Source organism: Saccoglossus kowalevskii, chromosome 5 (genome assembly GCF_978046115.1).
Source record: "Saccoglossus kowalevskii chromosome 5, keSacKowa6.1, whole genome shotgun sequence".
NCBI classification, from domain to species: domain Eukaryota; kingdom Metazoa; phylum Hemichordata; class Enteropneusta; family Harrimaniidae; genus Saccoglossus; species Saccoglossus kowalevskii.
In genome coordinates, this window is record NC_140645.1 from 23,770,280 (window position 1) to 23,797,486 (window position 27,207).

A 27,207-nucleotide genomic window follows, 5' to 3' on the forward strand; every position below is an offset into this window, starting at 1 on the left:
ATGATTGAAGATTACGCCCTAGAGTCTTTTTACTGCTTTGTAATTGGTTAGAGTTTTGAAAATGAATAAAGAGAGTTTGAGTTGGTCTTGGCGAATATTCCACGACAGACGCAGTCCTGGGCAGTCGAGAGTGCAGTCCAGGGGCGAGCCTTGAGGCAGTCCAGTCTTGGGCGAGTCTTGGTTCAGCCTTGTGAGAGTCTTGGGGACTTTTCCCCAGGGCGCTGTGTCTTATAGAGTGCTCCAAAAGATCGACTAAGACGAGAGCTGAAACGTATTTCGTTGTGTGTGCCTTATTTGACTGTAAAGTTAAGGTGACTTTCCCGATCCCGTACCTCAAGGGGACAAGATAGAGAGACGAGACGTGTTTCCCCCTGACACGTGTGGAGAACCCCGAGAGAAGAGAGTTCCCCCTGATAGTTATGTAAAGTGTATTCTCCTATCAGAGTATTTTGACTTTTTCCCACTCATTTACGAGTAATTCTAAGAAGCTGGCCTTAATGTTTACTTGTTTTAGGAATTTTCTCCACTACTTCACGATTTGATTTTCTCTGATGTGATGCAAAAATTTCCCTCTTCCTTTCTGTAAGTCCTCTCGACTTTCTTTATTGAAATTCCCTGATAAGTATCAAGAACTACATCAATTCTTGGGCTATGAGATCTTTCTCTCAGAGCCATGGAATGGATAGAGACTGCAATATCCTAATTGTGGCTAGTTCATTCCTAACCTTCTGTACCAAGCTTAGTCCATCAATCAGTGTAGCTGATTTCTCTGGCATATTTTTTTCAGGGGTTCAATTTCATTTGCAAATACCTTTCTCATATGTAGATTTCTACTTTGAGCAGTGACCAATTAGTGGTCCGTCAATTTTGAGCATTATGTAATTTTTCACAGCTTTGTACTTTGTAATATTTTGTTTACTTGTTTCTTTTCATTCTGTTTTGAAGCTTTGATAATCTTTCTCTTTTATGGTCTAAGCTTGGTTGACAGATAACATCTATAACATCGTGAGGTATGATGACCATGTTCCGGATAGTGATGTTAAAACCTCACAGCTTGGAACTGTTGGATCAAAACCGTTGTTATTGCATTTGGATAAATGCGCTGCCCGTATTTGTACTTCTTTGTTGCCATCCTCTCTAGTGTGTAATGGGTGTGACCCCCCCCCCCCCGCTACATATATTGGTAGTTGTGGCTTCTCAGCATGAATTGTATGATGCTTCAATTCTCCAACATCTGGTAGTGAGACCATAGGGGAATGAGTATTTTATACTCTGTATGCGTTGTACGAGTCCCTGTAGGAGTATATATGTTATTCCGGGCAATTGTAGATGTATGGCTGAACCACATCTGGAAGTACAACCTTTGGCTTGAAGCAGCAGCTAGTCTCTGCCTGTGTGATTTTCTTCAACCTGTACACAATACACCAATCTGTTCATAGTTTCTACAAGTTGAACATTACCAGGGAAGGTTTTCACTCCATACGACAGCAAAACATTTCAATCCTTGGAAATTTGTGTTACCAGTTACTGGCAATGGGACCAAGATATAAACGTCTAGGCTTTGTAGGTTGTGATATCATAGCATCAGATGGGTGGCAACATATGTTTCTTTATCCACAGTTGTGTCCTGCATATCTTCATTTGCTAGTTTGCTAGTTCATCCAATAATTGACTATGTGATGAATGTGGGCGACTTACATCGTTTGTGTGATCTCTGTAGCAACTATGGTGGTGATGTGCTTCTACAGCAACTATGGCTCTACTAGTAATTTCTAATATGTCTTTTCCTTCTTTTTAACTGCTGGTTTACGAAGTACATGGTCAGCCTTAAGTGTCACAGCTTTTATAATACTCCCTCATTCGTTTTCCTTTTTGGTACTTTTGCGTTTTACAAAAAACACACTCAATTCCATGAACTCTCTCAGCCAGATGATTCCCTGGTTGGTCTCTCGGTATGACTCATATTTCCCTCATCACGTGACACACTACTTTGGGTATTTCCACTACATGACTCTAGATCCTTCTTCATTGTGAAAATACTTCGGCAGTGCCTGTGGTACAATATATGTGGAATTTCTTATTCATCTTGAAGTTGATCTGCCAACTGCAAAATAGGAATGGGAATCCTTACTTTGGCAGCGATAAGTAGAGTCAACCAATAATGCAAGTTATGGGGGGCTAGTTAAATGTGGATTAAAACGTGATGTGGATGATACACATTTGATGAATATCTCTTTTTACTTCTTCAGTCTTAATCGATTTCTTTCTCATAACCCAGCCTGAAAACGTACAAAACATTCCTATTATAAGATATTATGATATTATAAACTTAACAGTTCCCATAAAACTTACGAAAATTATTCTTATATTATTGTGTTTCTGTCACTACTCCTTTTTGTATGTAATATCATGTGATAATATTTGATAATCTGGCTGATATGTGCACAGTCAAATTTAATTTCTCTACACCTTTATAGGTATTTGTATACTACTGTAAAAATATTATATAAAAATGCAGTCAAATTAAGTGTTCCAAGTACTGTATGAGAAAAGTATTCTACGTTCTACGTCATGTACATTTGAAGTACGTATAAAATTAGTCAAGGTTATATTCAACAGTGTTTACATAAAAATATGGAATATATATATGAATATGTATGCTGACCTATTAGCATTCACAAAATGCTACATAATTTCTCCAAAATATATTCCAGTATGATTAAATGTATTCTGTACCTGTTTGAAAATAAACTGATTGGGTCATCTGAGGAGTGGGTATATATTTGGCATGGTAACACAAAAAAGCTATTCAATTCCGAGGGCTATCATATAAATATGGTATCTATGGATACTGAGCTTAAAAATCGCTATGAGATTTTAATAAACCCGACGAGAGTGGTACCAATGGCCCCTATTTTGTGGTCCATGCCCAAGGACTTATATACTAGAATCTAAATATCGTAACCGATTCTAGATAAACATAAACTAGGATCTCAATAAACACTTGACCATCAATGGTTGCTTTGGCAAACACAAATCAATGCAAATTTCAGCAATCGGTATAATGTATTCATATATACTCCAGTGAGTTTTGAAATACGAGTATAAATATTGTTTTCAACTACTAAAAACGGTAAATCGTTTAAACACAAATAACTAGTGTACTCTATTTTGAATACTCGCGGTCGTCATTTATCAGGGTAGAATAGCAAAATAAATACGACTACCAACAACAACAAAACATTGTATTTGCTATTGAATATTCGAAAATAGCATATCGATTATAGTATTTTGTACAAAAAAGGTCTCTATTTATTTTATCACACCGAACAGACATCCACAATTACATCCAACACTTCTTGAAGTATGCACTATTTTATTTCATGCATTACAACAACAAATGACACATTACTAAATACCATACATACATTTCTGTTTGTTATTACTCAAGTCTAACAATAATTACATTATATACAGTATATAACATGGGTGTGGGGGAAAGAACAATTGGAATGAATTGATAAAATCGGATGAAAAGAACGAAAATCTTATGATTTAATAATAACGATTAAATTAAGTATAATAAAATCAATAATAATGACTGATATAGATTATTACATAAATTTCAAATAACGATTGATATAAATAAGATATAAATAAAAGTAGTGTAAATAATCGTTCCTTTGCCGGTATGGGTTTGGTCGGGTCTTTCTCGGTTGTTGTAGGCATTGGTAGCTTAACCGTTATCAATGTAGTCTGGAAATGTCAGATCCTACCTATTGAGCACTGCTTCTGCATCGTTAATGCACTAAGCTTTGAACCTATCACGTGATTTGGTCAACAGATGTAACTCGTCTCTAATTCTACGTTTGAGACGTTTGAATCGGCGACAAATATTTGAAAGTAGATTGGATGAAGGTAAGTAAGTTTGCCCTGTCATTTACAGAATTTAGAGTGCAATTGAAATCGCCTCCAATGATAACTGGATAATTATTCAAGTGGTTAAGAACACCTTTAAAAACCTTAAAAAATTCTAAATGCTCCGGCCCAGTTGTTGGAGCGTATACATTGATAAAGTGGACAGGAAGTTCATGCGCACTAGCGTGTGTGTGTAACAAGCGACCAGGCACAGCATTGTTAAAATTCAACACATCATTATCCGTGTTTCTTTTAAAAAGTATAGCAATCCCAGCAGAATGGGTATTTCTTGTGAAAAATAAATTGGGGCCCTCCAAACAACATGCCAATGTGGTACATCTGTGGGTATAGTATAAATTTCCTGTAGGAAAAAAACCGGCATCATTATATTGGACACGTTTTCTTTACCGTGTAGATTCACTTTGACTGTTATGCTTAGTGACCTTTACCGTTTTTTTTTTCACAATTTGTAGTATTGTTTTAGGTAGGACGACTGTTGAGAATGATAGAAAAACCTATTGACCAGGAATTGGAGCGTCACTGGTGATTGCGCCCTCATCGGTAGATTCACTCAAACACAAACGTAGCTCGAAATGAGCACAGAATTGAACTGTTACTTGCAGTTGTCCGTTATTAAACATTCATTTACGATGCTCAACATATCATGCATAATACCATCATAAACAAATTCAACATCAGTCTTTATTATATAAAACATAACATGTTACGCTGTGTTTAGAAATAATAAAGTTGTTCGAAAAGTTGACTACGTTACCAGTGTTCTTTCAATTGCCCTGCCAGAAAATTATCTATTCGTTACTTATTTCAAGTAACCACTTCACAGCGCCCTCTGTTGATGAATTGGTGGTTGCAAATGTTGATACATATCATTCACACAATGAAATCTGTAAGAAGACACGAGTCACATAGAGCTCGTTTATATCATTATTATTGATAAATTATTAACTCCTGCACTTGCAATAATTTAACTGAATTACCATAAGAATAATAATGATAATAACAGTTTTAATTTCCATTAATTGTAATCCCTAGAAAACGCCGTTTTAAACGTTTTATTTGGGACGCGCGCTACCCTATTATGTCAATCACGAACACTTCTTATTTCATCCCAATCACTGCGCCCGACTGGGGACTAATTAGCGGTAACAGAAAGAAATGTAGTGTTGTTTGTTTTGTTTTTTAGTTGGACTATGTTTTTAAATTCCTGATAAGTATCCAACTTGTCCAATGTACAGATGTTACTACGTCACTCAAGATGGCGATAGAGTTTGAAACTTTCGCCTAAACTAGTTACAGATTGTTAGATGTTTTCACCTTTGTGCATCCCAAATATGCTCCAATTTATACAAAAATTGCAAATTCTTTACATCGGTTATCTGAGTGAGTACGATTTGCCCTAGCTCTCGATAAACTATTCTATTGTATATATCATATAGTAACATGTACGTGTATATCTGGTCCTAGACATAATAAGTATCTTCCACACACGCCCAAGACATATTCTGTTAGGGAACCTAGTAGAAACAGATAAAAAATATCTACATATGAAATATTGCACAAAGAAAGTTGTGTACCATGATGCTCGGACTGCTGAAGCTCACTTGCTAGCTTAATTTTTTAAATAAACATAGGCTTAGCATGCAGCCATGTCGGAGGCCAACTGAGCAGTCAAAATACAGGTGTATTGGTTTACGATGCGTACACATAACTTGACATTCCAATAGAAAGTGTTTGAGACATTTAACCTATTACCCAACTCTTGAACATAGTAGACCGAAACCGTTGTTCCCCGACAGAATCGAAGGCTTTGAAAAAACTGACAAAGACAAAAAAAAATCATCTTTTTCTTGTTATGTATTTTTGTAATATAAATATTTATCTAATCTTAATACCCGTGTCTAAAACCAGCTCATGCTTATACCATTAGTAAATGTGAGGTAAATAGTTTAACAAAGATACTGGTTATTGGAATTTATCTATAGTTACTGGGGTCATTTCTCACTGGTTTTTTTATAAATTGAAACAATGATAGCTTGGAATCAGATACTGGGGGAATATGAAAATTCAAAAAATGGGATTAAAAAGGATATTTAGAAATGGGATCATAAAGTTTTCTGAGTATTTAAATAGTTTACCAATAAGACAATTAGCCATTTTAAGGTTTTTGATACTATTACGAATGTCATCTTCCGTGTTCGGGCCATTTAATATATCCCAATATATTTCCATTGTTTTACGAAACAAATTATTGACGATCACTTATATAATCGAACCAATCACTGCGATTTGTAGACGTGTTAATAAATAATTAATGTATTCACGTGTCATATCCAATAAGGCTTTACAATACTTAGATCAGACGTTTGTATTATTGTAGTTAATTTATTCCGCAACAATTCGAATTCATTATATTCACCCATCAATGTTTTTTGTAGCACCAGAAATAGTATTAATGGTTAAATTCTCATCATATCATCTCATTTTCATAATCTCTGCGACGTTACACGTTTTTGTTTTATTTTGGGTACTTTTTTGTTAATTTTTCATTCACTGGGAAAATTGTCAGAAACTTGTGTCTGTCAAAATCGCTAGAGGGCGGTGTTTGCATCACTTCCACATTTTTATTAACTATTACACATGTTTCTGGCAACCGAACAAAGAACTACTATTGTAGCATTCATACAAATTGCCGATATACAAATTAGAATGAACATAGGCATACAGACCAATCAGAATGCCAGAAAAAAGGATTGATCAATGACCGGTAGGTTCTAACGTACCTGCGTTGTTTGTCCGAGTATCGTTCAGGTTGTGATTGGGCCTTGGTGCAGGTATTGCGAGATTTGCGTTTTCCAGGTGGCAATCATGCGATAGGGTCTGGTTGCGATGTACACCAAATAGCGACTTTGAATTGTTAGACATTTTCATTGGTTCTCCTAATCATTGTGTAACCAACTGAAATGTTGAGATACGATAAGAACTGTTCACCATAGCAACCAATGGTAGATGGCCCAAAAATAACTATTTTTATGGATGTTTGACGTGTGTGTTGTACGAAAAGTAGTTTGGTGATCAATGATTTTTTATCTGGGGTTTGTGAACTACACATAAAATAAATCCGCTCTGTGAACGTCACGGAAATCCGATCAAAAAGTGGTAGTTACCACTCAGTGTGTTATACTGTCCTCAACGGTAAGTGTTATTATACAGCGAGACACTGCAATCGACTCGCGCGCGCCCTTCAGGCACCCGAAACACAGACACAGTAGCACAGGCTCAAGATACTGTAAATGCATCAATTATTCACTGGATTTAAATTTCGCTATTTTTGCTTATAAGTAAAATCCGCTAAATTAAACATGTAAAATAACAATAAAATTCATTGTTTTCTTGACAAAATCGTGAAATTAAAACACTATGAATATGCTCAAAATAGTGAATTAAAATGTCAGTGAAAATAAATGGTTTTACAGTACTTGAACCAGGTCTAGATAAAAAATACGTGCATCGAAGTAACAAACACGTGCCATGTGACGTCATCGACCAACACCTTCTGAACTATTTTGGGATATTCTTTTCCTAAGTAATTGCTAATATGTGCATGTAAAATCTGTATTTGCAGCTTTATTGACAGCTGTTACATAAACTTTTGTATCACAATTATAAGAAATGTGAAAATAGAATATTTATTTTTACTTTTACACTGTCCTAGTGCAAGCATTTAAGTTTTCCAACTATCAGCAGGGGATTTTATTTTTAAAATAAAATGACTAGGTTTTCATAAAACAGAATAAGCTTGGCTATATACTAAAAAATCATTGTCCCAAAAATTGTTGAACAATTCAATTGCATAAATGCAATTTTTTATCATGCGAAAGGAAATCTTCCATAATATCATTCATAACTGACACAATGACAAACTGCACAAAATAAGTAAATACAAGTCCATTATAATTTATTCCTTATTATGAAGATTGAAAATTCATTTTACTACAGCACTAGATGATATAAAGTTGTTTACTGTACAAAAATGTAAATATTTTGAGCCATGCATGAATTGGCTCAATACTGAGAAATAAACTATAAAATACCAATTGTAATTATCAATAATCATAGCATACTTTAAAGCTGTGTTTTAATGGTGCACAAATGAACACAATCATTGTCAAATACAAAGCTTTTAAATAAGTAAAATTAAACTATGGCCATCAGTGGTGCACAAATGAACGCCATCACTGTCAAATACAAAGCTTTTAAATAAGTAAAATTAAACTATGGCCATCAGTGGTGCACAAATGAACGCCATCACTGTCAAATACAAAGCTTTTAAATAAGTAAAATTAAACTATGGCCATCAGTGGTGCACAAATGAACACCATCACTGTCAAATACAAAGCTTTTAAATAAGTAAAATTAAACTATGGCCATCAGTGGTGCACAAATGAACGCCATCACTGTCAAATACAAAGCTTTTAAATAAGTAAAATTAAACTATGGCCATCAGTGGTGCACAAATGAACGCCATCACTGTCAAATACAAAGCTTTTAAATAAGTAAAATTAAACTATGGCCATCAGTGGTGCACAAATGAACGCCATCACTGTCAAATACAAAGCTTTTAAATAAGTAAAATTAAACTATGTCCATCAGTGGTGCACAAATGAACGCCATCACTGTCAAATACAAAGCTTTTAAATAAGTAAAATTAAACTATGGCCATCAGTGGTGCACAAATGAACGCCATCACTGTCAAATACAAAGCTTTTAAATAAGTAAAATTAAACTATGTCCATCAGTGGTGCACAAATGAACGCCATCACTGTCAAATACAAAGCTTTTAAATAAGTAAAATTAAACTATGGCCATCAGTGGTGCACAAATGAACGCCATCACTGTCAAATACAAAGCTTTTAAATAAGTAAAATTAAACTATGGCCATCAGTGGTGCACAAATGAACGCAGTCACTGTCAAATACAAAGCTTTTAAATAAGTAAAATTAAACTATGGCCATCAGTGGTGCACAAATGAACGCAGTCACTGTCAAATACAAAGCTTTTAAATAAGTAAAATTAAACTATGGCCATCAGTGGTGCACAAATGAACGCAGTCACTGTCGATTATAAAGCTTTTAATTAAGTAAAATTAAACTACGGCCATCAGTGGTGCACAAATGAGCAAGCAGCCTGACGGTCGAAAGAGCTCTGCTGTTTAACACAAGAGTGTAATGGTACATATTCTGTGGATTTGAGTTCCCGCAGTCGTTATACATCATACATATACAAGCTAATGCCCTTGATCAGACACTAAAGATCATTGGAAACATTTCAATGTCTCTAATTATTACACAACACTCATAAACAAGCCAAAAAACAAGTGACCTTGATTATGTTGGCTGCAAACATGGGACTACATGGAGGATTAGTCATACCATGAGCTCTGCTCAGTCATCTTCGATGACAGCAGAGCTAAAAAAAAAATCACTAAAAATAGAAATTTGCATATAGTGTAATGAAATTGATAATTATGAGTCTACTCTACACCAGGATCATTCATACCAAATTTCAAAACAATATGATATAAGTTTGTAATTTAACAATTTTGACAGGGAATAAGCCCAATCATCTTTGGTGCAAATATAAAAGTATTTGGCTAAATCGTTCTGTACAAGATAAAAGTTGACGCGGATATGGACAGCGGCGACGACTGAGAATCAGTCATACCATAAACTCTGCTCAATCTTTTTTGATAACAGCGGAGCTAAAAAGGGCCATTAAAACAACATCCCACTAAATTAATGAATCTGTAAATTGTGAAGCTTTCCTGATTTAAAAAAAAAAACTATCACATGACTGACTGCAAATTTGCATTGGACACACATATTACCACACCCTTTGTACAATAGATTTACTCTGTTTTACAGCAGGTACAATAATAATTCGTTTAGGAAAACTGCAAAGCCCCTATGAAGTTTCTTTGCAATATTGTTGTTTCCATAAAAAGTTTGCTGTCAACTTTGCTAGGCATGTTATATAACTAGTGCCAAGACTGGTAAATTGTATCAGTGTATGAAGTCGTAATATGTATCAGTAACCAGCGACAAGTTAGACTTGCTTGAAGCCTGTTGCGATTCCAATGAACACTAAAAATAAAATATAAAAAACTTGTCTAGCAAAGCAGGCAGGAAACTCATTAAAAGAACAGTTAATGTGTTTAGTTGGTTTCCTGAATGAATGATTATGGCAGCCACTGTAAATGTAGTGGCCAAAAAAAGGTCATACGCATTCTCAAAACAAGACAATTGGGGACTACACTGCAATTGTTATATTATGAGTTTTCAATTTTCAGAGTCCTGTATCTAATTTTCAACTCTTCCACAGTTGTTTTTTTTAGCATTTTCCTAGCTGTCAGATGAAAGTCCCATAGAAGAGCAGATTCTTTTGGTTGCCAATCCTCCCATGGTGTCTTTTTCCTCCCAATTCTTTGAAAATGTGGTATCCAGGCTGTGTTCCACTTGCCACAATGCCAGTGAATTTTAAACTGGTCATCTGTCACATCCACAACTTTCCCAATTTGTGGTAATTCGTTATATTCTGGGCAAAATACAGCTACCATTACTCCTACTTGTAATGTACTGTAGTCCTCTACCTGTTGCACATCTTCAGCTCTTCTACCCTGATTACCAATAACAACCTGAAACAATTAAGGAAATAAAGTTAACATCTGACATGCTTCAGCACTTTACAAGAATGCCACTCAAGAACAAAAATAATGTAATGTCAATTGTACCATCAACATGTACTGCGAAAAAAGTACTCATCTGTACATCGCACCTACAAAAATATTGTTATGTAATGTTACCAAATGAACTAATATACAAGAGGACCATCATCAAAGTACAAACACTGTAAATAAAAAAGCAACCTAGATACTTATATAAAAATATAATGAAAAAAAAGTCATTTAAAGTCAGGTGAGCTACCCATACTCCCACATGTTTTGTGTTCTTCAAGCGTGATACAAATTACATGGTTAGACGTAAAATATCATTCCTAAAAAAAAATGGTTCATCCCTTATTTAGCCATTTTTAGTAAAGATCACCAAATAGAGGTCATTGTTTCATGGAAACACATTCCTGGATACAGTTTTTATCTTGGGTCAAAGTTCATTTCAATTAACATGTTGACTATATACAAAGCCATTGTTAAGTCTATGTGAATTTTGAAACTATATTTTCATAAATATTTCCAACAATATATGAGCTAAACGTGTTTGAGATGTTATCATTCTTGACAACAAATGATTTGAAAAGAATTGGATAAAATCCTGAGTTATTGAACCCACAAAATTGTTTAAGCCAGATGGACAATGATGACAACAACGACGCAGGCGGGACAGACATTACCCCCCCCTAAAATACCTTTCCAAGATTAAGGTAATAAAATGTACATACTGGAGGACATGGTCTTGCCAATTTATTTTGTATTTCTGTTATATTGTCAGGAACTGCAGTATTATCTACGTTGTTGGTGTTTCGTGCTTCCATTGCTTCAGCCAGTGTCTTCAATGGCCATGTATTAAATTTAGTTGGAATCTGCATAGATAAAAGGTAGAAATGATTTCGCATTGGGTTAAACAATATGAAAAAATTTTAATCCAATATTTAACAATCATATAGTTTTGTTGGCAACTTATATACTTTGTATATATTTATACTTTGCAATTAATATTTTCCAAGTACTGAGCATAAACTGACTGATGTACCTGTTCATACTCTCCTATGGCATCAAAAAATGTCTTCCAGTATTCGTGTGCACCACTTGGTAGCCGTGACCCATAACCGTTAGGTATGTCCTTCATCAGTTTAGGAACATCAATTTTCTCCAAACATGGTTGCACAAAGTCTGGAATGTCATCCACATCTGGCACACTCTGTAATATAATTAGTTTAATTTAATAAGTAGCATCTTTGAATTAATGCTGGGGAACTTTTTTTTTTGTCACCAATGATCAAAGTATGCATTTTGATGGCTCTGTGACATGTTATTTTCATGGTTAATTCAACAAAGGAATCTGCATCTTATTAATCGATAATAATCTTAGACAGATTTTACTTACACTACAGCATATTAACCCATACGAATCTTCATCACCCTCCGTGTATTCTGGTATCCATGGATCAGAAGACCACATCTTGTAATGCATCCTTACAACACCTCTAAATCTTCTAAACCGGAAACAGTGGGGCACAGAATGCCCTCTGAAGGTAGACTCCATGTGTGGCTCGAGCCATTCCTTGATATTGAACATATACTTAGTTTCTTTGACATCAATGGTTGGGGTATAACTATTATGAATGACATTTTCCAAATCTAAAAATTACCAAGATATCATTTTGAAAACATGTCACATTGTTTCAATGGAATTAGTTGTTATTTATGTATAAATGATAGCCTGAATCTCTGTGCACAAGACACGTAGAGTCACTTGCAGATTAACAAAACAGTGATCTCTCTGGAGTATGTACAATTGTAATAAGATTAAGTTCGTATTTGCCAAATCAGATTACAAATTAGCCAAAAAATAAAAACATATAATCTGAAGCAAAGGCAGTTAATAGTAAATAATGGTAACATTCAGGAAAGATTTCAGTTTTGACTAAAAGATTTGTAGCTGAAATTTGACCAAAAATCCCATACTTGCAAGTAGTTTATAGCCAGTAAATGACTAACTTGGCAAGGAGGGAGGCTCAGGTTTTGACTGATAATCATATCATTAAAGTGTGGCAGTTGTCCCAGCACGTCTTGTTTGAATAAGCCCAACACATTAATGTGTTGTGAAATGTTTATTTACATATAATTTACACACTGGGATGACATGACTGTTGGTCTTTTAAGATAGATTTTAATCTAATTTTTAAATACTCTACTGGTAGTTTATTTTAATGAATGTTACCAAAATAGTGTGAAAAGTATTAACCAGTTTAGACAGATGAAGAAAAAATTTAAATTCTTCACAAATGCAGTTTATTTTTATTGTGTGTGGTGAATGATAATGCTGAATAATGTTGTATCTACCTGGTATTGTGTATGCATTGGTTTTATATAGAGCAGTGGACACTCTGCTGAACATTTGGTCCACATCCTGAAGGCACAAAGAGAGAATGGGTTTTATAACTGTACATGTTTTTGCTAAAACATATGCTGAGTGATATTAAATGAACTACCGGTAATGACATTGACAACCATTGGAATCCTAAAAGTCACAATTTACAGTTTCATTAGATTTTAGACTTACTGATTTTGTCATATCATGATTGCAGATACAAATGTAACTAATTACCTCATGAGTGTGTCCAACTGGCAAAAAATGAAACAGCACCTGCAAAATTTAAAAGCAGAAGAGATTCATGAGGTATTAATTTATATTTAAACAATAATATTGTTTTATCGTGAAGAAAGAGAAAGCATCTTTAGAAGGTGTATCCTAAAAAAAATGGTAAAATATTTTATATACATGATTATATTATAACTATATACATACAGTATGTTTTAAAGTTGTTATGTTTTAATTTTTGTTAAAAATGTTTCACTATGCTACATACAGTATAAAGCCTGAAAACAGTCTGCTTCTAAAGACTGAGTTCTCAACAACTCTGAGAGTCTCAAATCAAGGACAGTCCCCCAACACCCAATTAGGGAACACTGCTAGTTCTATTGTCACAGTGCGTGTTTCGCGTTTGATGTATCTCACCACAGAATGCGAAACATTTTTTACTCTCTTCATTTACATAAAATTAGCATATGATATGATAACATTTTCGTTCTGTGCATGCGTACATATCTTTATTTCACCACAAGTTTTACTTTCTAACTTACAGTTTTCTTATATCAACGTAATGCAGGTAAAACATGCCTATCCTTTCGATTTTAAGGACAATGGTATTACCTGCATATAACAGACCAGCCATTGGAATAACATTCATCGTTTTTTGAAGTATGCACATATATTAGGTTTTTACAATTAGGAACCCTCATAACGGCGCAACAATTGTTATTATTATACCTCATGACCATGACAGCCAATCAGGTTATTGTAATAGAGGTTAAAATTTTTGTATGTCTACCTCTTGCCATAACTGTATGTTAACCTCAATCCGGGTACCTTCTTCCTCAATTTACCTGATTTATGCCAATAATTTGTCAGGGGAACACGATATGAGGCAATATTCGTAAATACAAATTTCCAAATTCAGTATACAAATACCCAGAATGCACTGTTCCCTCATGCAACCTAGGCCAAAAGGTCATCAATCAATTTGCCTTCTCCATGTTGTTTCATGATGAAAATCAAGGGAACGTTATAAATACGACTAGAATTTTCAAGTTTACATGCAATCTGCTAATATATTTTTTATTTTGTTTGCATATATATTTCGTTCGTATTTACTCCCTTATTTTGTGATCGGAAGACGATTACTAAAAATACAGCTGTGAAGTGAAACTGCTGTAGTTGTGTATTGTGAGCAAATAAGTGTCAACAATGCCAGGCGACAATGAATGTAGGCGATTGACACATTACCATGAATACACTTGATAACTGCTTGCAGACTTCCAGTGGTCATTGTTTATCTCTGGACTCTTGAAACAATAGCAAAATAAAGAGCTGGGCAACTACGCTTTTGTTTTGGGTTGGGAAGAACAATGCAAGCTTTTTACAAATCATTTCAGCTGGATGTATGTTAGTGAGCGAGTGGAGACAGTAACTAGGCGACTGTAACATTTTATGGTCAAGCCGCCCACCTAAAACCCCTTATGGAGAACACTGAACATAATACAACTTTAAGAACACCTTTGGCTGTAGCTGGCCAGGCATATAATATAGGCCTATTTTTGCTGGTGGTGGTAAAGAACCAAATTAAGCTCAATGCCCCAACAATATTTTTTTTAGCATTGCAGGTGTGCTGTTGGTCAAGGAGGGAATAATCACATATAAATTCACAAAATCATCATGTATTTTTTTATTACCACCACTAAGCTTAGACTCACTTGCAGGCTGCTGTGGAAATTTATGTCACTGTTCCTGAAACATGTGCTAAAAAGAAAATATGTTTTATCCCAAAACAAAGGGCTTCACATATGATGTTAGCCACACACTGTATATAGCTGGTCGTAAGACACAAAATACTGTGAAAATCATTTGTTCATTTACATTGATATAATCATGTGTGTATTGAACAGATCATCAAACTGCGCTTATAAAACTATCCTTACAAAAATCACATGATGACATACCTCATGAAAAATATTGAATTCCACTAGCAAACTTCCTAGGCACAACATGAATCTGTTCTTGTTTTCCCGAAAACAGTTGTCAAACTGGGCATGCAAATTACGCCCAAGTCTGTCCACATTATCCTCCAATGTCCAAAGGAAGTTGTTCATTGTCATATTACTATCATGTGGGAATTGATTTATATCAAGTCTCACAGATGCTATTTTACCCTCTGGTACATTTGTATGGAACAAACAACCTAAGCACAGAAAAAAAAGCCTTTAATCACAAACACAAAAAAACACAAGCTACATCGTGAATAGGAGGTGAACTCCTTGTCCTTAAACAATTTTAGTCAGTTATTATTATATTGTATTTTTATTGGCATTAGTTTCAATTTGAAATTCTCTTATTTATAAGTCTCAATCAGCTTCTTCTCACATGAAAGTAAAAAAACACTGATGTGGATAACATTTTTAACAGGTAGTTACATCAAAATAATTAGTGGGCAAGTATTGTAGCCTTGCACCTGTGTGTAAATTTCTACCATTTGATTTGAATTACAAATTAGGATTACTGTATTTTCTCTGTTAGAAGTACACAGGTAAATGACAGAGGTGTTTCTATGGTCAAAATTTTTGGGCTAGATGCACTTCTATTAGAAGTACACTTCTAATAGAGGAAATAAAGTATACTGATAAAATCATGGTAATGACCCAAATACATATGAGTACTATGACAAACCCATCCACCAAGTACTGTAAAGGGATTAACCATTCACTGGGTTTTATTTGCCCTTATTTTGACAATTTAAACCCAGAGAAAATGAATCATTTTACAGTATATTGGGCCATTCTGATGATGCAAATATTGTAATGACCTAACCACAAAGCATGCAAATTAATCACTGACCAGTATTTGCATGTTCATTTACCAGGTATAAGAATTTGTGTTAGTGTCTTTGCAAGAAGAGTCCGATTGAAAATATGTTACTATTAAAGCGGGGGAGTCATCACATGCGTATGCGTCAGATGGCCATAGCGTGTCAATGTTTACAAACAAGCATTTGAGCCTTTACGATTTCTAGCATGTGTTATCATCGATGTTGTTATCAAGATGGGACATTCTTCAGTGATTCAAAATTCAAGAGGAAAAATATGGGGTTAATGCAATTATATTAGCAGATGGACCATGGGCAAATGATGGGTTTTACTAGCATTCATTTGTTGAACTAAACTTTCAGAATTACAATAATGTGGTATTTATTCACCTGTTGCATGCATTGGTACTCGTAGAAGATGTTCTGTGTTTTTGTCATTTTTTGATAGCTTTGGCACATTCGTTTTTTTCTGGTCCATTCCATCTTGTATAATGCATGTTAGCTCTTCTGGTTCTCTTACAGCCATTTCACGTGCAGTATGGTAAAAGTTTCTTTCTGTGCTGCATGTACAAAGATAAGTTCGGAAATCATCTCGCAATACATACATACTAGGTACTTTCAACACCTTTTTGCACAGAGCATGTTTACATTTAATATTGAAACTGCGATTATAGTATAGAATGGAATGTACAAAATATCTTACCTTATAAGATGTTCATGCTGATGTTTTGTCTTTCTTATTGCATTTCTTTCTGCTTCTGATGTTGCTTGTTCTAGTGCCTCTGTTATTTGTACACAATCTCCACACACACTAAATTCAGTTCGCTATTCCAAAAAAAATTACATACTGTTTGTCAAATACAGAATACACATTTTTAAGTACAATTTTTTTTTCAGAATATAGACACAACATTTTGCTTTTTATGTATCTTTTATGTATTGTTTGTGCAAAAACTCTCCATGAGTTAGTCGAGTCTAGTTTTGATTTTTACATCCGATTTTAACTTTTTTAAGCAAAGATAAGAAAATCCCTGTAAATATAGTGCTAGATTTTCAAAATGGTACCAAATACTGGTTGTGATATCATTCATGGGAACTTAGAAGTAGGTTGTCTGTCATATGAATCAAGTACAGACTTTCCAACACATTTTAAAGGACCACCAGACATGTTTTTCCTGCAGCAAATTATTATCTGTCAGCCTTTTTGGTTAATAATTAATAGTTATATTAATTGTAAATTCACTAGATATACAGGTAGCACTTCTCACCAAATATTGATGCAACTGGGTTCATTCTTTCGAGACTGAAAATATCGCTGAAGTAGAAAAATTTATTTAAATAAATGTTTTTCACACAAGTGTTATAACACAAGAAACTACATATAGTGTCAAGTGGGCAATTTGTTGAGATGCTACATGTAATTATGAACAAAAATAACTTTAGCTGATTTTTCCACAGATTGAACAAATGCATTGATATTATGTACAAAAATGTCCATGTACTTACTTGTTCAATCACAAACTCTGGCAGAAATTTCAGCCAAACAGCACGGAAATATGAATAACATATCACATCAGTTTCACTCCAAAGTCGTTCAGCAAGCTCCCTCTTCATTCGGTCATACAGCATAGTGGCATTATAGAAGACGGGTAGATATATTTTTTCTTTATGTGGCATAAAATCACCAATTCTTTCAAAGCGAAATCTCATCCAACCAAGAGCTTTTGCTGTTTTATCCATCTGCCATCTTCTTCCCTTGTTTTTATGAACAAGCTCTTTCTTATTCTGAACAAAAGCATGCACACATTCTTTGTATCTTTTATCAGATACATTATACACAAGGCACCATGCTTTTGGGCAAACCCTCTTACCATTTATTACTAACACAGTTGTCACAACTGCTCTATTCTTCACATATTTAGTGTAAGAATGTTGGCGAATCTGGCTTAGTATGTACTGTTTTTGTGCACTTTCACTGTATTGTTCTTTAAATACTGCTTCACTGTCTTTAACATCAAAGGGGCTTAAGTGAAAAAGACAATGATCTTCACAGCATTGTCTAAACAGCACATTTCTTGGATCTTGTAAGGGCATTGATATGCGACGTCTTTTTTGGGGAGTGGAAGCATTCAAAGGTGATGACTGCATACAATCAGATATATTTTCAATGTCATTATCATGTATGCTTAAATCAAATTCACCATCCACGAGAGTTGTACTGAAATCATAAATGTCACTTGTATCACTGTTATCCATGCTTGTATAAACTTCTGTGCTATACTCTCCATCCACAAGGGTTGATTCAAAGCAATCTATTATTTCATGCGAAAGAAGAAAAAAATTGTGTCATAATTATCTATAATAAATACAGGGCCTTACGGGTTTTGGTTTTTTATATAAACAATAATGAATGATATATATCATTGTTATAAAATATGTTCATATTTTGCTATTTTAGCAGGTTTTCCTAAAAAAAAAAAAAAAAAACATTTTCACATCTGACACAACATTCAATTATTTAAGATCAGTGCAGTATACATAAATCATTATCTAATAAACATGATAGTGCTCTGCTGGACATTCCTTGGCATCTCCCTGAATTTTTCAAATTCACAAATATACTATACACACCATTGCCAAACTGTATGGGGTGGTAGACTGTGCTACTCCAGTTATTCCAGAGTCATATTTCAGTAAGTTTGTTTTAACAAAATGAGTAATGTAATACTGTAACATTATAATTTTGCAAAAAACAGAATATCAAATATATTCTTAATATTACACAGACACATTTTTGGTGAAATAATTAGAAGCATGATGATGCACTTCAAACATGGGCTACCTAATAACTAAAAGAATTTTGTTACCATAAAATCTAACTTGTCTGACCTTTTACTCATGAATGGACTACTCCTAGTTTTTGTGTATTTTGTAAGCTGAAGTGTGCATACTCTCTCATCATATCATATCATCTATTCTATCTAGTTCCTGAATGAATCATTTTTACCACTCAGGTCTGAAAATATATATTGTACATAACTCAGTTTATGTATTTTTTCCATGAATAAACATTACTGGTACCTTAAATATCTTGGTAAATATATAAAGTAAAATTAGGCCTGTCAGTTCATTTGTTCTCATAAATTCTTTCAGAAATGCCTCCAAATGCCATCAGAATGCAGTTTTGGGTACTTATTTTGCAATTTCTTTTTCTGAGGGTAGGGGATGCCCAGGCCACTAAAGCTGGCTTTGTCGTGTCATGGAGGTAAGAAAAGAGGAAGAGTCAAGATGATGTTTAAGCCAGTGTCAATCATATAAACACCTTTTGTCTTCGCTCTTTATTTAGAATTTGTTTTATCTACATGATGAAAGCTGCTTATTGACACAAGAAAATTAGAGTAGAACTAAAAAAAATAAATTACGTTTATACATCGTCTATAAAATTGAATGCGCAAACCATGAATAAAAAAAATTGTGCATGTGCAATGATCTTTAGCGGATCACGAAGGTCATTTCACACTCATAGGTACTGGAAATTCTGCATACGAATGCTTCCAAGATGAGTGATTACTTCTTCCCTGATATTTTTCGCAAAAGTCGTCCAACTTTGGACATTGATAGAAAAAAATTCTGCAAATTTCCACAATGATTTTTGTAAATATAATAAGTTATAAATAAATAAATAAAAATAATAAGTTATAATAAGTATGATAAGTTTATAACAAGATGTTTTGATGGACATTTTTCATCGGTGTGAAGAACTATGCATATGTTGAAAATCAGACCCTTTATTGCAATGGTTGTGGGGCATAAAAGGGTTGGACCATTTGATTTTTGAGGGGGGAGGTCAGCTCAGTGAAAGGCAATTTTGGTTTGCTTGCAAATTTTTTTTTTTTAGGAGTTCATTGTATCCAACATTTTTTTTCATTATCTTCAACAGAGGTAGAAAAGACTTGATATTTTACTGCTATTTTACGTTTTTTGACAAAGTGGCCTCCATTTCGACAAATTTGATCAAATCTCAAGACAAAACAGTCGGCCATTTTGGTCCAAATTTTGAAGAAAAAAAAAAATGACGTGCATGTGTAACCCAATATACATGATCATCATATAAAATTTGATTGAAATTGCCCTATTCAGCTTCGGGAAACAGTTCCAGACACGTTACAGACTGTGAATTTAAGATATTAAACAAAATGGTCGCCATTTCGGCAAATTTGATCAAATCTCTAAACAAAACATGGTGTTGTATTGTCTTGAAGTTTAGTACCTATGTAAAAACTTTCAAGTGAATCAGGCGATAATATCTTTCAGAGGAATCAACACAAAAATGAAAAAAAAATGAAATGGCCGTGAGTCGGCCATTTTGGCCCGAATCTTGAAAAAAAGTGATGTGCACCAATAACCCAATATGCATGATCACCATACAAATTTTGATTGAAATCGCCCTGTTCACGTTTAAATATCAGAATTTAGCAAATTTGAGGGACAAAATGGCTGCCAATCAGCCATATTTAATTGAATCGTAACGAAAATTGGCATATGTAGGTCATCATAGATTGTCTGTATACCAAGTTTGAACGAGATCGGTCAAAGGCTGTCCGATAAATGGATCCAGAAGGACGGACGGAACCCAAATTAATAATCCCCGTTTCCGGACTTCGTTCGAACTGGGACTAAAAAGGTTCGTCAGCAGTTCAAAAACAAAAAGAAAAAAAAGAAGAGAAAGTGTGCATCGTCCCCACATCCTGTTACAAAGCAACAAAAGATCACTGACATTGTAACAAAAAGGGCTAAAAGGCAGGTGACTGCTACATGTACTAAAGTGGCTGATGACAGTGGAATGGTTGGTGCGAGTGAGGTGGGTGGTGAGAGTGGAATGGTTGGTGAATGTGGGTTGGGTGGTGAGAATGAGATAGTAGGTGTGAGTGAGGTGAGTGGTGATTGTGGAATGGTTGGTGAAAGTGAGGTGGGTGGTGAGAATGAGATAGTAGGTGTGAATGAGATGGGTGGTGAAAGTGAGGTGGGTGGTGAGAGTCGGATTGTAGGTCAGAACGAGATTGCTCTGTAAGAGTGTGATGTAAAACATTCGCTGACAAAAAAATTTTCTCATTTATTTTAATGTTTATTTTATTATGTTTTATTTAATTTTGACTCCCGTGAAGCACACGATGGGAAGTCTTTGCAGTTACCCTGTCTGTATGTGTGATCTGATATCTCAAGAACCGTATGTTGTTTTTTAATGAAACTTGGTGAATAGGTGCTCTGGGCTAATACGCAGATTTGATTAGGTTTTGATTAGTCAATTTTCGGCTTTTCCACTGATATCTCAGGTACTAATTATCACATTTCAATGAAACTTGCATTGATACATAGGACGATGCACAGACAAATATGAGAAATATTAATTACCTAATTTGCTTAATTAATCAATTTTTAGCTTTTGATATTTCAAGTACTATTACTTCATTACTTTTCAATGAATCTTGGTACATAGATGTTCTCGGACAATACACAGACCTGATTAGTTTGGGATTAAAATCAGATCATATTAATTACTTAATTTGCATAATAAATCATAATTTTTGGTTATAATCACATTTCAATGAAACTTCCTACATAGATGGTCTGTGACAGTACTTATCTTAATTTAATAAATCTTGGTACATATATACTCTAACACAACGTGATGATCAAGTTAGTCTTAGGTTTATATACATCTATAATAATTATATAATATCTATAATAATATAAATCTATAATAATTTACTTTTCAGCTTTCAACTAATTTAGTTATGATTAATCATCACATTATAATGAAACTTTGTACATGTGCACCCTGGAAATACAGACCTAAATCTATACATAATAATTTCTCAATTTGTATAATAATTCATTTCGTTCATTGAGTTAATCCACAGACATGATTAGTTTAATGCATATTGATTATCTATGATTAGCCCATTTCTGATAATGTATTAAACAAAAATCAGATTTAAATTGAATTCATCGCAGAGGTGCTCTGGAACAAATTAGAATAAAAACCATGGATGAAAAATCAAATTTATTTTCTGTATGTATTATAAATTGTGATAATGTGAATCACATTTTTTCATGTTGTGCATCTCAAATAGCAGACATAAATTAGTTGCCAAGCTTCTTGTTTGAAAAGCAAATCTTAAATTTTGATTAATTTTAATGTGTCTCCAATACTCTCAGAACTCAGGAGTTCTTTCTAAGCTTCCTTTAATATTTATTTTATTTTTTACTTGTTTAATAAAACATGGTTCCATACAATCATGAATGTATCTTGTCTATTATTGTGGTCACATAACATAGCTTGGAATGCTTTATTTGCACTGGCATTTTATTTTCCCTGTTTTGCCTGTAGTCAATTTTCTGCAAAATAAATTCCAGTGAAAATGCAGCTTTCTCTATACGTTGCATTGAGTCTTAATACAACATAGTGAAAATTTGATCCACACAATGCCAGAAAGCTGTTTTCAGTGAAAATAAATTCCAGAGAAAATAAAGTATTTTACAGTAGTCAGCAATATTGCAAGCAACTTTTCTAATAATGTTTCTGTTTTAGTCTGTAAATGTATTTAAACTAAAACAGCTAAATTGTTAGAGATATTGCATGCAATACCGTATTTGCTCTATTAGTAGAGCATGCTCTTATGTAAATAACAGAGGTGTTTCTATGGTCAAAATACATCATATTTTAATAAATCAGTATACAATCAATGCAATTGTTGCCGTACATGTGCTTCTATTGGAGATGCTCTTCTAATAGAGCATGTATGGTATACAATCAAAATGCAACTAGAGTGAAATTGTTTTTGAAATTAATATTGAAATGCAGATATTAATTTTCCCTCTGCTATTAATTAATCCACAAACCAGAATTATTGACATCCATTTATACATGACCTAGTTTCTTCTTGTACAGGAAGAATTGCCATATTTTTCCCTAAGTCATATAGTGACAAATATTTTTTTTTTACACTGGTGAAGCAGCAATTTTTTTTTTGAAGAACCCTTCACTTTGCAATTTTTTTTTTTCATTTCTGACCTCCCCTCCCTCAAAAATCAAATGGTCCAACCCTAAGTACACTCAGTATACATCTTTCGCAGTAGGGAAAAAAAAAGTCAAATGGTTTGTATGCTAGTCCTACTCATAAAGACCTATGGCCAGTGTGAATTACACACAAGGTGTTAAAACATGTTGTAAACACAAGGTGTCAAATATAAACTGTAGGCTTATCTGCAGATAAATCAAGGACTCAAATTTATCTTAATACTAAAAGCTTAGAATCTGCTAATAAACTAATTTTAAAAAATATAAAACAAATAAACATTACAGGCTTGAAAGTATCTTTTATTTTTGTAAAGCTTGGTAGTCACAAAGTAGTGTCCAGTAGTCCAATTTTTGATGTTTTTTAAAGTTATAAAATATTTTATTAAACAACCTTGGCCGCCCATACCCTTTCTCGGCCATTGCATGTCTACTTTTGTCCCTTTTTACAAAATAGATTTGTGTAAAATGTACTTGATTTTTTCACAAATTTTCAGCAGGATCTATGATCAACAAAGAAACATGCACTGTTTTGTCCAAAATGAATTGAGAAATCAAATAAAATTTTAGAAATACAGAAATTTGTGAAGAAAAAATTGAGTGTAAAATGGTGGCACTGAATGCATAATCCTGTTCTTGAAAACACTATTTTTTAGTAGTCACTGTGAGCTACCAATTTGGTAATGTATAACCTCTCATGAAAACTGGTAGACTGTGGGCAAGCAGTCAACACATAGAGGTATTTAAAATTGCATCAAATAGATGCAACCCATACTACTAAGAAAGCACAGCACAAAGCACAGTAATGTCACTAAAAACTACAATTAAAGTTAAATATAAAAAACTAAAACTACAATTATTAATTTAGCCATGACTAAACATGGATGTTACCTCCATGAAATAAACAAGCAACTCAAGGAATACATTCTCTAAGACAAGCCTACTACATTGGTACATCACTGTTTATATAAGCAATTGGGCTTGTTGTAGGTTTTAATATCAAAACACTGAAATGAGGAAACTAGATATAGTAGCCTTAATTAGGGAAGAGTAGGAAATCAAACGGGCGGTGCACCGCGGTCATTACCGCGGTGGTGGTGGGTACTCGCCGGTCGACCGCATTTTATGCAAATTTATGCATAGATTCCATGACCCCGGTTTACCGCGGTCGTGTGCGGTGGGCTCGCACAGCAATTCACACTTATTGTCAAGACCATTAATGAACACAAAGAACTGGGAAATTAAAAGGATCACAAAGTTCTAATGAAAAATTAAACCAATTTGGCCTAGCCAAAAGCTAGGAAACTAGTCTATAATAGTTCACATTATTTTATTTGCCTAAGCATCCTTTTTTGGGGATGCCCGGTGGCCGAGGGGAAGACGTGTAGTGGCGTGAAGCTAGGCGATTAGGTGCCGTACGCGAGCGCTGGTTCGAGTCACGCACGCAGTACGTATTTACTATAATTAGACATAGTCTTTACCTTGCCGTTTATTCGGTGTTATTTGCTTACAAAACGATCCAGAAAGACTTAGAGATCAACATAATATAAAATAAGATCGCATTATTTTGTGAATATATATCATGCATGGTCTCGGAAAATGTTTAGAAAGATTAATGTTTCGCGTAGACCAAATATAATCACGCATAAAGTATAAATTCAAAGTGTTTTAATACATTGGTGAGAGGTCGCATTTACGTGAAAAAGAACATGCACTAAGAAAAAAAAGCAAGCCAAAGTCGAAACGGGGTGTATCATGAACTTGGTAAACATGCGTTGCGACAATTGAGTGATCGTCGACATCATTTTGGGGCACAATTGAACTTCAAGTACGTTGCGAAACTTGCTACGCGGCGATGCTGACATCAAGTGTGTGTTGACCGAAGTTTGACCCCCCAAGTCACGCACTGAACTGGCGCGTTACCTTAGCAACCCTTTTCTTTCTTGGTCCGCGCTTCGATCTCGTAAATTTGTTATCATATCCGGCGGTACTGTAATAACACAACTTGTATCCAACTCTGTATTGGCTTTGAATATTTCAACATCGTTTACTTAGTGTGCTGCTTTTCTAATAACGCAAATATGTTTACAGTATTGGACGGGCTCTAAATATTTCAACTTTGCAATGTATTACTTTTATAACAATTACGCAAACTAAGTTATTTTTATTATTGTTGGAAAACTAACCTGGGCTATTGGGTCTGTGAATATTTCAATATTACCGACTTGATAATGCGTTGCATTCGTAATTATTACGCAAATATAAACGTGGGCGCATTTACTAGTAAATCATTGAAACATATAGTCAGGTCCCGGAGTCAGGTGTCTAACGAAAGTCGAGAAAATATTTTAAATACTTGTGACTCATCGGTGAATTATTTTATTCGAAATAAAGTGAATATGTAATATTAACCATACAATAACATACAATATCATGCGTAATGTTTTTTTTTCTATAATAAACTCGCAGCGCACTTCGATCGCATTATTCACGTACATTTCGACTGAACTCTAATAACCACGTGTTTGAATTACGTGCGGCAATGGGCAATGACCTCAATGAGTTCACGCACTGACGCATTTAAATTCGGGCCACCCAGTTTGACGCAAAACGATATAGTTACTTAATTTTTGTTCAAAAAATCGGTATTATAAAACTCTCGCGAAGAGTTAACTGTAAGGCAACGTCGTTTTTGACCAAAAAAAAAACAAACAAACACGTCAATACAAGATTATGTGTGCAAGGTTAGATTTATAGAACGTACATGACTGTTTTTTTTAATAATCATGTCGCACGTGAAACACAGGAGACATTTTAGTTCGTCCATTTCTTGTTTACCGATCTTGAACTTTTTGTCTGGAATGCGATACAGGCAAAGAATAAACATTAATGATACCCACCCTTGTCAAATCAACAAGAGGCTCGAATCAGGAAGGCTCGGCTATTTAAAACTTCGTAAATAACATTATTTTTATGTGGTAGACTTTATTCAAGTGTAACAAACGTAAGTGAAATGTATGGACGAGTCATAATACTCGTCGTACCATCGAAAGTTACGACTTTTACTCTTGGAATTGGTGATAAATACATGCATAAAATACAACATTGTTTCACGCAACAACAATTCGTATACAGCATTGGACTTATGGATTTTTATATTAATATAATATGTGGGCCGATAATATTACTACGGTATATGCTTAGTATTTCCATGCCAGCGGTGCTCGTAACCTGCTCGATTTAAAAACAGCTATTTGAAACAAAGACTCATGGAATCACAAAGGAAACTGTTAAGTACGTATTTCACACCTTTCCTACGACCGCGGTTGCAACCGGTATCGGTGGCCACCGCGGTAGAGACCCCTAATTATAAGCAGTCCGCGGCTCTCCCCGGTGTACCGCGGAGAGCCGCGGTGATTACCGCGGTGAACCGCCCGTTTGATTTCCTACTCTTCCCTTAGTTGGTTGTTGCCATTTACACATTAACACTTTTCGTAAATCCGGAATCTCCAGCTTCTATTGACATAGAATGGCAACACTTGAACATCCTGCTTGGAATCAACATTGAATTATTATGCAAAATACTACCAATGTACACAAACAAACCCATTTTTATAAAAAAAATTTGTATATCATCACAAATTCAGTAAATGCTAACTAAATTCAATAATTTCAGTTTGAAATGTTTAAAAATAATATTTTTTTACGCAGAGACATAAAAACTGGCATATGGCGTTACATTAATAAGCGTTGATATTAAGAAAATCAAATTGACGCCACCCCACATAAACAAACACACAACACAACAACCGCGCACAAGTGAGTGAGTGACACTTTATGATCTACAGACAACGAAAATAAGATATAATGTAGTAACTTACCATCAAATTGATAAACGCTCGTTGAACTTACTGATTGGAAACTAATGCTGGAAAAATGTTCACTCCCGTGAGATGGACCATTCATATCGTCGTTCTCTTCTAAATTCTCAATGTCGGAGTCAGAAACAGACAGTGCCAATGACGATACTGCACTTT

General features: G+C 34.5%; 2 protein-coding genes across 2 annotated transcripts in view; both read right to left on the bottom strand.

Moving 5' to 3' along the window:
• LOC100366335 (beta-1,3-galactosyltransferase 1-like) overlaps positions 1-27,207 on the bottom strand; it is a 414,782-nt gene that overhangs the window by 76,957 nt on the left and 310,618 nt on the right. The window lies entirely within an intron of this gene.
• On the bottom strand, positions 10,247-18,370 carry LOC146745912 (uncharacterized). Its single transcript, XM_085499240.1, has 10 exons — positions 17,599-18,370; positions 16,796-16,917; positions 16,483-16,652; positions 15,233-15,471; positions 13,281-13,319; positions 13,016-13,082; positions 12,057-12,310; positions 11,703-11,870; positions 11,392-11,532; positions 10,247-10,630 (listed from the first exon to the last, which is right to left on the bottom strand). Exons 1-10 carry the CDS (start codon positions 18,346-18,348, stop codon positions 10,265-10,267), a joined length of 2,316 nt encoding a protein of 771 aa, XP_085355366.1. The 5' UTR covers positions 18,349-18,370; the 3' UTR covers positions 10,247-10,264.

Excerpts from the sequence above, each read along its gene's own strand:
- LOC146745912 (XM_085499240.1), bottom strand. The coding sequence starts at position 18,348 with ATGGATAACAGTGATACAAGTGACATTTATGATTTCAGTACAACTCTC. Across the intron at positions 12,311-13,015 it reads CAATGCATACACAATACCAG|ATTTGGAAAATGTCATTCAT; the intron begins GTAGATACAACA and ends GGTAATTTTTAG. Across the intron at positions 11,533-11,702 it reads CCATAGGAGAGTATGAACAG|ATTCCAACTAAATTTAATAC; the intron begins GTACATCAGTCA and ends TTATCTATGCAG.